This window comes from Xenia sp. Carnegie-2017, unplaced genomic scaffold, assembly GCF_021976095.1.
Source record: "Xenia sp. Carnegie-2017 unplaced genomic scaffold, XeniaSp_v1 HiC_scaffold_19, whole genome shotgun sequence".
In the NCBI taxonomy this organism is placed as follows: Eukaryota; Metazoa; Cnidaria; class Anthozoa; order Malacalcyonacea; family Xeniidae; genus Xenia; species Xenia sp. Carnegie-2017.
This window is the reverse complement of record NW_025813481.1, coordinates 3,744,436-3,757,816: the sequence shown is the minus strand read 5'-3', so window position 1 is coordinate 3,757,816 and position 13,381 is coordinate 3,744,436. Positions and strand designations below refer to the sequence as shown.

The window sequence follows — 13,381 nt, the reverse complement described above, 5'->3', positions numbered from 1 at the left end:
GGCACGGTAATGGTCATCTTTCGGATAAGAACACCGATGTTGTTTCCCCATCATACATCCCTCGCAGAATGAGATATTTTCATTTACATCACTCATTCCTTTAACCAAATCTCCATTTAACAATTTACGAACATTGTTCATTCCCAAGTGCCCAAATCTGCAGTGCCATAAATGCAAGCTTGAATTTGATGCGTCCTTTGCAATGTTCACATGTTCATGTCCAATCCTTAATTTGTACAATTTTCCTTGTATGTCCCCAACAGCTAGAAGTTTGGAATTACGAGATATCTTACACTTGTTACCTTCAAACATAACAGTAGCTCCAAGTTTTATCATGGCATAGACTGATAGTAGATTCTTGTCCAATTCTGGTAAGTACAATACGTTGCGTAATGATATGTTCTGAACGTGATCATCAAGTATTGCTTTCAAATGATAGGTACCTTTTCCATATGCCAAGATTGATCTATTATCACCTAGATTCACCACCGAGGGTTGCTTGAATGTCACATAATCCGTCAGTGCTTCTCTTTCATATGACATATGCTGGGTAGCACCAGAATCTATGATCCAATCTGATCTTCCAATAAGTTCAGATCCATTGCTTATCAAGGCTTCATCCTCATGCACTTCGTCATCTTGTCCTTCGGCACAATGCGCTTGAGTGTTTCTGTTTGCACCATTCATAGTTTTCTTGTTTGGACAGTCACGAGCATAGTGTCCTTTCTCTTGACAATTGTGACATTTTCCTTGAAAAGGTTTTCTGTTGCTTCCATCGTTCTTCCTTTGCGTATTATTTTTATCACCACGATTCCTACCACGAATAAAATTTCCTCTATGAGCAGAATATGCATCTTCCTTAGTATTCTTCAAATCATTAGTACGGTCCACATCATTCAGAATTAAGTTCTTTACTTTTTCAAAAGAGATCTCTGTTTCTCCCATGGCATCTAAGGCTGTTATTAATGGTTTGTATTGCTCAGGTAAGCTAGCTAACAGAGTCATAGCCAATTCTTTGTCATCCACGCTGACTCCCATTTCCTTGAGTTGCTCATGCAGCGATTTGAGATGGCTGATGTGTTCAAGCACACTATCTCCAATATGGTATTTACAGGAATAATACTGTTGGCGTAGTCTCACCTTCTGAAGAAGTGATTCTCGTGCGAATTGATTTCTAATTGCATCCCATGCCTCCTTGGCAGTTTTCGTATCTCGCACGTGGATCTGTTGCTCGGGCTCGATGGCCAAACAGATGTACGTCCACGCTTTCTTCGCAGCCGAGTTAAACTTCCTTCGCGTTTAAGCACTAGCATCCTCATTTGGAAATTCAGCTGTTCCCTCCGCATGCTCGAAAAGATCCAGACTTTCCAAATACAGCTTCATGTTGAAAACCCATGAGAGGTAATTACTGCCGTTCAGTTTCGCGAACCTTAACGCATTCGACATATCCGACGTGGCCATGCTTAAATTTCGACTATATATTTTAATGCAATGCTTTTTCACTCAAATACTGACCTTTTACGTCCTGGGCCCATAACCTGTTGATATTTGAGTGATTCATTACAATCAGAAATCAGGAATACATAGAATAGAAATGTAATTGATAGAAAAAATAGTTCATGGCTTCCCGTATAGCATAACATGTGCTAAGTTAACATAAATACTTCATGCAATAATATTATAGTGTAACATTACATCATCAATAATACTTCATATTGCTAACACAAAATTCAAAGAATTTGTGTCCCATGCTGAAAATAAAAAGGGTCGTAAGTTAAAAATTTTGAGAAGTGATAACGGGGGTGAATATAGGTCGAAGGAGTTCACCAAGTTTTGCGCTGACAAAGGTATAATACAGCAATTTACATGTCCTTATACTCCTGAGCAGAATGGTGTAGCCGAGTGTCTAAATCGTACACTCATAGCATCAGCTCGATCAATGATATCCACGCAAATCTACCATTGCACTTTTGGGCTGAGGCATGTAGTACTGCAGTGTACATGCACAATCAAAGTCCCACAATGAAGTTGAAGGATAAAACACCTTTCGAGTGTTTGTTCGGAGTGTTCAACCTTAGAGTGTTCGGATGCATTTGTCACGTTTTCATTGCTGACAGCAAGAGAAGAAAGTTTGACCCAAAGTCCTAAGAGGCTATTTTCGTAGGCTATCCTTCAAACAAGAAGGGTTACAAGGCGTATGATCCAAGACAAAAGAAATTTGTAGTTAGTCGCGATGTAAAGTTTTCAGAGAAGAGATTCTTTCGTTTTGAGCTATCAGGGGACGAGAATGAAAGAATGACTAACGACACGGAGAATGATCTACACGTGGTTCTTATTCAACCCAAGGAGGACACAATCACCGATGCAAATAATCCAGTTGAACGTATCGAGCAGCCAGACGAACCATGGGAGAACCAGAAATTCCATCAGCGCCAATAACATATGAAGAGTTATTCATGGAAAATGTACGCAATTTGGGACCCGTCAGACAGCGTAAGGTTCCTGTTCGGTTTACAGATGACGCATATGCGATGTTTGGATCTATGACGTCAGAAGTTGATGAGCCAGAGAGCATTCGAGAAGCATTACATGGGAAGCATTCCCAACATTGGAAAGAAGCAATGATTTCTGAATATTCTTCTCTTGAAGACAACCAAACATGGAAATTGGTACTCCCAACTGGAAGCGAAAATGTGGTCGGCTCTAGATGGATTTTCAAAGTAAAACGTAATGAAAACGGAGCAATTGACCGCTTCAAAGCGAGAGTAGTAGCACAAAGCTATTCGCAAAATAAAGGAACAGAATACGATGAAGTATTTTCACCCGTAGCCCGGCATACATCATTACGAACATTAGGGACCTTACGATTTTACGACGCGCTTTTCAACGACGCTACTTGTGCGCGCACGTCCTGGGGCGAGACGCGTCGGCGTGGATAATAGATTTTGACTTAAGTTTTTGCCTGCGCGACGTGTGTAGCTTCAGCAACATCATTTTAGAGTATTTAAAAATGTCGTCATTCAGAAATGCAAGAACTGCTATCGCTTTTGCCTATGATGCAGCTTTAATTAATGACGAGGAATTTGTCTTACTATACGATGCTTGCCGTTCGAAAAATCCTGAAATAATGCACAATGATTATCCATCATTTGATCTGGAAGAAATAGACGAAGTTACCTGTTCTTTGGATTTTCGTTGTAAAAAGCATGAAATACCGCTGCTTGCTGAAGCTTTAGGTTTGCCTTACCGATTCAAGTGCAAGCAAGGAACAGTTTGCACTGGAGTGGAGGCTCTTTGTATAGCCCTTCGTTGTTTTGCTTATCCTTGCAGATACAGTGACTTGGTACCTCAATTTGGTAGATCTGTGCCTGAACTTAGCATGATTACCAATTCTGTGATAGATTTTATTTACGAAAGGCATGGGGAAAAAATAACAAATTGGAATCACGATCTACTGAGTCCCAATAACTTGAAAATTTATGCTGAAGCAATTCACCAGAAAGGAGGAGCTTTAGACAATTGTTTTGGTTTTATTGATGGCACAGTGAGGCCAATTTGCCGTCCAGATGAAATGCAAAGTTTACTATATAATGGTCATAAGAGGGTACATGCTCTAAAGTTTCAATCGATCACTCTTCCTAATGGAATGATAGCCAATTTGTTTGGACCAGTTGGTAAGCACATCATTTGACTAATATCCTTATGTTTACTTTGAATTTCATTTAGTTTTTTTGTTTTATAGAAGGAAAAAGGCATGATTCTGCTATGTTAGCCTCATCAGGGCTACTGCAGGATCTACAATTATATGCCTTTTACAATGATAAACCCATGTGCTTGTATGGTGATCCAGCCTACCCATTACGTATGCACCTACAGGCACCATATAGGAACAGGCAACTTACTGTCCACATGCAAGAATTTAACAAATCAATGAGTGCTGTAAGGATATCAGTTGAGTGGATTTTTGGGGACATAATAAACTATTTTAAGTTTCTTGATTTTAAAAAAGATCTAAAAATCAGCCTTAGTTGTGTTGGAAAAATGTATATAGTGGCTTCATTGCTTAGAAATGCTCTGACCTGCTTGCACTCAAATACAATCATTATTGGCGTTAGCAAACGCGCATGATCTTGAAGTCCACCAAATGGACGTTAAAACTGCATTCCTCAACGGAGACATTGATCATGATATTTATATGGCACAACCCGAAGGATTCATCGATCCAGAAAGACCTAACCATTTGTGCAAGCTGAATAGAAGCATTTACGGCTTAAAGCAGTCGGCCCGTTGCTGGAACGAAACCCTGGGTAAGTTTTTAAAGCCACGAGGATACCGAAGATCCAACGCAGATGGATGTATCTACATCAAATCAAAGAAGCAGAACGAACTCATTAAGTTTGTGATAATTGGTGTCTACGTAGATGACATCGTTCCTATCTCGAACGACATCACCATGTTAAAGGAAGAAAAGGAAGCAATCAGCAGAAGATTCAAGATGGAAGATAAAGGCAATGTTAATTTTCTACTGGGGATGTTGATCCGACGTAACCGAGAAGCTCAGGTTATCACAAATTAGCCAGCACAAATACATCGAGAAGATTTTGGATAAATTCGGGATGCAGGATTGTAAACCTATAATTGCACCCCTCGAACCTTCAAAGAAGTTTTTTGAATGCTCGGATGATGAAGAGAAGTTTGACACGCAAACTTATCAACAGGCAATTGGATGTCTCACATATCTTTCAGTAATTTCCCGACCAGATATATCAGTTGCAGTGGGAGTCTTATCACAGTTCATGGCAAAGCCAAGTAAAGAGCACTGGAGTGGTGTGAAGCGTATATTACGATACCTAAAGGGAACAACAGATCATGGATTAAAGTTTTCGGCCGAAAGAAACCCTGACCTTTTAGGGTTTTCTGATGCAGATTGGGCTGGAGACATTAATACACGCAAATCAACATCATGTTACATTTTTCAAATTGGTAATAGCACAGTCAGCTGGTCAAGCCGAAAACAAAGAACGGTTGCAAAGAGCACAACTTAAGCAGAATATGTAGCATTAAGTTACACCACGCAGGAAGCAATTTGGATTCAAAGATTACTTATGGACATTGGATTTGGAATGGAAGGACCAATTACAATCTTTGAGGATAATCAAGGAGCGATTGAACTTGCAAAGAATGCTAAGTACCACAACCGCACTAAGCATATTGACATTTGTCATCATTTTGTCCGGGAACGAGTTCAGTCGAAAGAAGTCAATATTGTTCACTGCTCAACTGATGAAATGAAAGCCGATATTCTGACGAAAGGATTACCAAAATTTATCTTTGAGAAATTAAGATCTTTGATGGGAGTCACTACAACATGAACAGTATAGTTTAACGATTTATAACTTTTCATTATTTTATTTCGGTTATGAGTTATCAAGTGGGAGTGTTAACGAGTGATAACTTTCCCGCGTAAAGTTTACTAACAGGAAAAATTAACAGAGAAAAAGCAGATTTCTACGATTCCCCACAAAAAACTGACGTTCAAATCACCTGGCAAACAGGCAGAAACAACAAACTTCTATGTTGGAAAGTTATCAGGGAAAAATGCAACATTAATTTATAGATCTCGTTCATACTGAAAAATTATTTCTTTGACTGAAACTTACTCGCAAACTGTTCTTCAAGATCAGAAACTTTTTCGAACTGTTCTTCTGACAGTACGAAATCCCGCAGTGATTCTTCACACAGGTCAAGTATTATATATACATATTCTGTTCTACTCTCTTGTTCTAAGTAAGAATAATTTACAACATACTCCAACTTTTGTGCATTGCTTTCATTCAAAATTGTGTTTTCTTGCAGAGCAAGATTGTTATCTCGTCGTATTCGTTTCATTGCTTTACCGTAACTATCTTTTCCAAATCCAAGATGAACACGTGTTCCATCACTTCCTTTGCCGATACAAAACTCGTCAGAGAAAATTACACATACATCACCCACATATTCAACCTTGATGCTGGGATTGCGCCCGTACTCAATAAGTCAACGATTTACATCGTCATCCGACATTTAAAATATTAAATGTTTTAGATCAGTTTATCGGCTCAACAAAGTTTTTTCTTTTTAATCGCTGTGGCGAAAAGTATACAAAAAATATAAGGTTAAAGACATAGAGTTAAATACAGAGGGATAAATAAGATAAACAGAACTAACCCTGGCAAATGAATAGATTATACATTATGAAATATTTCACATATATTCAACCTAACATTTAACGCGTACCATTTTTTAGTTTTGTGAGTAATACAATAAAACAAAGTCTGGAAAACTTACAATTAAGACGACGAATAGTTGTATTAACGTTGTTAATACATACACCCTAAAAGAAATCACAAACTCAAGTATTTTTAAAGAATATCAGCCTTTAATCATGTAAAGAATACAATATAACAAAGTCTGGTAAACTTACAGATAAACCACTGATCTCCGATCACGGTCTCCAATAGTTATTTCAACAAGTGTATTTCTATAACGTTGTCCGTCAGGTAAAAAACATCAATAATAACGCCTTGTTTGCAATGTCGTCATAAAAAAGATTATTTTAACAATGTAGAAATTTCAAAATAAAAGTAGGAAGTACATTTTTTGAAAAAATGCTATATGTTCTCCATGGGGGGAGGGGGGTGAATGAATAATTTGTGGATTTAAACGTCCTTCAAATGTAGCAAAAATAAAGAGTATGTTATTACATAGATAGTAAATTCACCATATAAAGTGAACCATATATAAGTCGAAAATAGCTTGTTAATAAATCATCCAACTTCAATTTTCTTTCTCCCCATCGCTACTTTCAAACTGAATTAAAACTGGTTCTGGTGGTAGGACTTGAACACCATTTATTGGCACATGATATTTCTTTCTAAAACCGCTGTTATTATGAACCGACGTTTTTCTACTTTCGTTTCCATTCCTCTTACGCGTCTCGCCATTTCGTAAACGCTGTTTATAGAAAATAGAAAATGTTGTATGATGAAAGACAATCTAAAGCAATGATGTGAAAGATTTTTGAAACTTAAGTTAAGTAAATAGAATAGACACATAGCAGTGCAAGGACAAACAAAACATTTACATTCACTTCAAAACATCAAATACATTTACTTTATTTTACATATAAATACCTCTAAAGTTTCTTCATTATGCTTTTCTTGATCTGATTGACTTCTCTCTTCAACAAAAACCTTCCTGTTTTCTTTAACGTTTATTTCAAGTTTGTTTTTAAATGATTTATAACTACCACGGGAATATCCATCCGTAGAGATATCTGATTGCCTGTCGCTTGGCCGCGAAGGAGTGGGTAAGAATTCAGAAAACTCACTGCCACTGATAATTGACATGATTTCTGGGTCATGTGATTTCTCTCCCCACTTTTTGTAGGAATAAATCGCTTGAAAATTTTGATTTTTAATTTGGTCTTTAAACACAGGAGACGATCTATAATCTACTTCTGATGCAGAAGTCTTCTAATAAGTCGAGGTTTTAGCATTTTTGGACAGTTTTCAACGATGTAGCTTCTGCCATTAGCAAAACCATGACTTTCAGTTTCGCAAACTTTCATTTCTTCATAATTTTCATAACTAGACGGCAAAGTTCTAAGGTTTATTGTCCAGGCAGATGGTAAAGGTTTTTGTCTGGGAGTAGTTGAAGATTTTTTGAAGTTTAGTCTTGAGTGGTTTCTTGGCAGTGATCTCCTTTGTCTATAAAGAACAATGGAAATTTTAGAAACTTTAATTACCAAAAGAAAAGGACAACATGTGTATTTGATGAAATGATACATAGTAAGCCATTCGTTGTAAATAAATGCCAGAGTAGGATTCCAAATGCAGTTGACTTCAAGTCAGTGACTTGTACTGCAACCAAGCAGTAATAGCTTAAGTGCTCTGTGTTAGTACAACTGACCTGTAATAGTATAACTGCCCTGTGGTAGAACAACTGACCTGTAATAGTGTAACTGCCCTGTGGTAGAACAACTGACCTGTAATAGTATAACTGCTCTGCGTTAGTACAACTGACCTGTAATAGTATAACTGCCCTGTGGTAGAACAACTGACCTGTAATAGTTCGACTTTCCTGGATGATCAAATGTTCTCACAACAACAACAGGTTGTTGATAATCAACACTAGACACATCATCGCCATATTGACTGTAACCCATGTTGGTATAATTTCTCACTGAATCACTGGGCATCATGTTTCTTGAACGGTTGTCATGTGACGCCATACTACGTGACGTCATTGCGGCTGTCTCCTTGGAAGAGAAGTTGATTGGCTGTAACCTCTCTGTACGTAGTGGAGCATTGGCTTTTAACTTCACATATTCTCCATATTTATCATCAACATTAAAATTACCACTTTCCTTTTTTCTGTTTTCATGAAACTCTGAAGACGACTTCCATTCTTCGACAACACGATACTCATTAGCAACTCGTCCCACATTATATCCACGATTCTCGTGGGAAACACGAATCGCGTCGTCCACACGACTATCTTTAGCTTCACGAGTTTGATTCGCTGATACACCAGCATTTTGAAGGGTTTCATGAGACATTTGTAACCTGTTTCTATGGCCAACTTTACTCTCTTCAACAGATCCATGATCTTTTAAGCCTAAAATGTGAACTTTGTCTGTTTTTACGTTATATTCAACTTCGCCTTTGTTTGCACCACTATCAATTTCATCCAAAGTATTTTCTCTCATAATTTTAGTAAAAGTTCTACTGTATATGCCTCCTTAAGCAGACTCTTTTCCATCCTTCGTATCGAATTTAAGAAAACGATGCTTGAATTGAAACATTGTTGAAAATGTTTGTAGAAAAAGGAAATCAAGCGAAGTGATAACGGTAATTATTACGACAAGTTTTTTTAAAATAAACATGGTTCAATACATTTTTATTAAATGTGCTTTATCAATAGTGCTTTTACGCAGTTGCGATAACGGTGATTATAGAGTTGGTAGCAATTGCCAAACTTCTGGGATGTGACCACCATTTTCAGCCGGTGTAATATAAACTGCAGTTTTCATTATTTTCTACAGAATCTTAAACCAAATTTTGTTAACAACTTACCTCTCGAAAAATATCTTGAAATAATTCTCACTAATAAACGACCATTAAAGTTTGAATAACAGATAAACCAATAGCAATGGCAAGCGGAAACAGATCTTAAATTCTCCTTTTATTACTCCGTGCAGTCATTCTCGAGACTCAGTTCAACAAGTAAATATTGACATAGAAAAGATATCCTTTTCCAAGTCTTCAAAAGGTGAAAGTAACCATATTATTTGCAATATTGTACATTCATCCATGTTCTAGAAAAGTGGATAGAAACAAGAAATTTGCCGAATCGAAACGAAGCATCCTTTGATAAATTTTCAGTAAAAGTTTTCGTTATTTGAATTATAGGTTTAGATTTGCAGACTCACAGATTAGACTTCGGACACCGGCAAGAAAAATGAAAAGTCATTTCATACATACGCAGTACAAAACTACGAAACTAGCATATTTACGATAATAGATATCGTTCATAGACGATGAAATCATTGCATATTTAATTCTTTAAGGAAAAAACAACATGTACGCCGAACGGTGGAAGATTTTCACATAAAAATAAGCATTCAACAAAGTCTTGTTTAATGTTTAAAGTTTGATGTACAAGTACTGACCTGTAATAGTTTGACTTTCTTAGTAGATCAAAAGTTCTCACAGTAAGAACAGTTGTTGGTTTTGAACATTAAACACATTATAACCATGTTGACCAACATAGTACACCTTCTCACCAGTGTGTTTATTGGCTGTAAACTCCTTCTTTAAGTCATAGAACATTGGTCCTTAAATTCACATATCCTCCATCAATGTTGCCATCATTGCTTTCCTGTTTTTTTGTTTTCATGAAACTCTAGGTTAGACTTACATTTCACAACATTGTCCTCATTATATACACGTCATCGGGAAAATAAAATTAGCTACGTCACCTACACGAAACGATAAAGTTTAAGCTGAGAAATAATGTAAAACGTTATCAACAGAAATATAAATTAAGTGATTGTTAAGTACTACAGTTGTAAAGTAACTTTGAGCATCTTTAAGTTTGTGTTGTAGATTTGTTCTATCATAATCGCAAATATCCATCAAATTATATTTAAAGAAAACGAAGTTTCAACACCCTACATGGCCTAAAATGAAATTTTTCTACCTTTACGATTCGCAACAGGGGTTTTATCGAGTAAAGATTGCTGCTTTGATGGAGTCAACGACAATAATAAAATCTTCTATAGTGACTGATATCTTCATTATCAGTGTCTGTCTCAAGGCTCATCAAAATACCTTTAATTTCTCAGAATTTAACAGCGAATACATCCTACCCGAGATATTTCTTAAGTCAATTTTTTGATATTTATGTTCACCATGTTAAGGCTTTTTCCTTGAAAATTGTCTGCAAAAGGATTATTTCTATTTTGAAGTTCTAAAATTTACATTCAGATGTGATTTGGCTAATATCACCAACATATAAAATGTACATGAATATTAAAAACCAAACATGAATATTAAAAACCAAACATTGACAGAATATTAAAAACCAAACTGAGTATGTCGGAATTACGTAGAATATAACGATACTGATGACAAATGTTAACTATAATAACTAACCAAACGTAACATGAAGTGTTTAAGAGTTTGAAAATATTTTCATGCTTTCACGAACATTTAACAACTATGATAAACGTTCTTTTTGTCAATTTTCAAATGTTTGTTTTTAGTTACATCAATCCTGTATTATGACTAGTGTCCAGCAAGATATGAAACGAAACAACATACCAGAAACAAGAAACAAGGTATGTTTCTCATTTCAGGGTGACAGTTCAACAAACTTGTAACGAAAATTGCAATTCATTTTTCCACCTTAATTCACAATTTCACACTCTGAGATTCATGACCAGTGTAAAATGGCCTTTCAGACTAGTTTATCACAAAAGAATATCATGCCTTTAGTAAAGTAAAGACAGTACATACATGAGCATTGCATTCATATTCAAAAACTGACAAAAGTCTGTTTTGATCAATGAAAATTGCCCCACAAAAAAACATTGTTGCAACATCAGTTCATCATTGATAAATTTAAATACAAACCTTCATTTTCAACAACATAAACAACGACGAAATATGACAAAATATACAGTTGAAATAACCAAATCATGTTGCAATGACAGGAATGTCTTCAGGAAAACTGACCTGAAATTAGCAAATACTTCATTTAAAAAAGTAAAGTGCAGTTATTGTTTGACAAATATATATTGGCACATGATACATGCTTAAAACTGATCAACTATATAAATAGTCTTTAATACATCACAAGTGTATGATGTCAATCACCAACAATTTACATATAAACCATTCACCTCTCCTTGAGATTCAAAGATATAATCACAAAAAGAGCAACCTAAAACACTTCTCCAATTCTTTTCCAGAACTATATTCCGAAATATACATGAGAAACATCATATGACATACAGTCACCATTTTTAGTGGACAATAATGTTGCGATAAATAAATGATTGAGGAGACTGAGACTATTGCATTTAAATGACACTTGGTAACACCTTTCTGATGTCAAAACTTTTAAAATTACCAATACCAGCGAATATCACACAATTCTCACGACATTTTTCATTTTATCTGTGCATTAATCATGTCACATGATAACTTCCTTATATCTTCCCTTTGTTCAAGCTTTCCTTCTTACAAAACCAGGAAAGGAGCCAGTCCTGGAGAGGAAAGAAATATGTAAGTCATAACGTTATAACCAATACGGCAATACTTACTAACCTTGAGAATCATTGTAAAATCCACAAATAACAAAACCTGTAAAAAGTTCGCAACATGAAATGATGTTTCTCGTTTATTTAAATTAAAAAATGGTTATAAAACTATTTTCATTTAAGTTCAATTTGTAAATATTATTATATTTCTACTAACAACGATGTTGCCATTTTAAAAAATTAACATTCATGTTACAAGTCCCCAGTCCACTTTAGACTCACCAACATTACCTTACTTATCTTCAGTTGAGATCAGGATTTTCTTCTCCATTTTTAATAAGATGACCCGTGTCCTCCATCCTGCACGCCTTTAGTTCTTTCATAAGTAGTAGGTTCGGCAAAAAGGAAGTAAATCGTGAAGTCTGTACTGTGAATTTATAATAATCGTGGAAACTGCTTTTGATATGAGCACATATCAACGCTTCGTGAACATTTTTTGGAGTAAAGACATTCTCCTACCTTGACAAGATGATTGCTCGTGTCGTTAAATCACCATATAATTTGAGTCCTTGTAATAGATAGCATTCGTGACAAAACATTGAAAAAAACCTAGTCGTATTTGACATAATTATATTACAAAAATTATAACTATTAAACCAAGCATTGAAATGAATATGAAATAATGAAAGTATTCAATTAATTTACTCAGAAACTGGCGACTGTAAAACTTGATTATTTTTTTTCTGTACCTATATTTTAGCTACAGATGCAAATATAGTTCTATAGCTGTATTTAGTTGTAAAATACAGCTCGATCACTAATAATTATATTTTTTGAATACACGCTTTTCATGATATGTAGCGACGGAAATCATGTTGAAGATAAGGACATTTCTAAAACAAGTTCTTAACTACAGTAGGAACTTTCGCAAAAAAATTGCGCAAATGTTAAATTAATGAATAAATTCTAAACAAACTAATGCTTGTAAAAATGATAAATAAATGAACATAAGTTAAATGAGTACATAGGTTTTAAATGAAGCATATATATGTTCTTCATCACAAAGAGTAATCATTTAGTACCACGTGAAAAGTCTTTGAAGGAGACATTTTCGAGAATTCCCAAATTTTCTAAACCATCTTTTAATCTCATGCAAACATAATACGTCTCGTTTTTCTCAGTCACTGCAGCAACTCCGTACGCAAATGGTATCTTTTTGTTGTTCTCATCATAATAATACATTAGGCAACCAGAATCTCCAGGCCGGTGGAATTCGTCATTACTCTTTACTGCCACTACGTCACGAAACACTTCTTTGTTGTTGTTGTCAAAAACGCTACGACTGAGGTCAGTAATTACGTATAAGCAAAACTCGTCGCCAACTTTATAAACTTTTTCATTTGCCTTTGATAACAAATTATCAAACACAGCATCGAAAGAACTCGGCACCTCTACTTTAGTCGCAGTAAATTCATTTTCTTTGTCATCAATTAAGATTGCCATGATGTCAGTTTCAAGATCAAATGAGAAAGGAAATAGCTTGCCAAGAGGTATTTTATGCTGTTTTCATGAGTA

The 13,381-nt window shown here is 35.6% G+C and overlaps 1 protein-coding gene and 2 long non-coding RNA genes across 3 annotated transcripts; all 3 read right to left on the bottom strand.

The window, feature by feature from the left end:
- Nucleotides 1–6,946: 6,946 nt before the first annotated feature.
- LOC124437999 lies at nt 6,947–7,220 on the bottom strand. The gene is made up of 2 exons (XR_006945938.1): nt 7,173–7,220; nt 6,947–6,993 (listed from the first exon to the last, which is right to left on the bottom strand). It is a non-coding gene; the product is annotated as an uncharacterized LOC124437999 (long non-coding RNA).
- A 270-nt stretch (nt 7,221–7,490) lies between these two features.
- On the bottom strand, nt 7,491–8,752 carry LOC124437977. Its single transcript, XM_046987981.1, has 2 exons — nt 8,103–8,752; nt 7,491–7,748 (listed from the first exon to the last, which is right to left on the bottom strand). Exons 1-2 carry the CDS (start codon nt 8,747–8,749, stop codon nt 7,493–7,495), a joined length of 903 nt encoding a protein of 300 aa, XP_046843937.1. The 5' UTR covers nt 8,750–8,752; the 3' UTR covers nt 7,491–7,492.
- A 1,650-nt stretch (nt 8,753–10,402) lies between these two features.
- Nucleotides 10,403–11,447, bottom strand: LOC124437992. The gene is made up of 3 exons (XR_006945931.1): nt 11,421–11,447; nt 11,178–11,279; nt 10,403–10,482 (listed from the first exon to the last, which is right to left on the bottom strand). It is a non-coding gene; the product is annotated as an uncharacterized LOC124437992 (long non-coding RNA).
- Nucleotides 11,448–13,381: the final 1,934 nt, after the last annotated feature.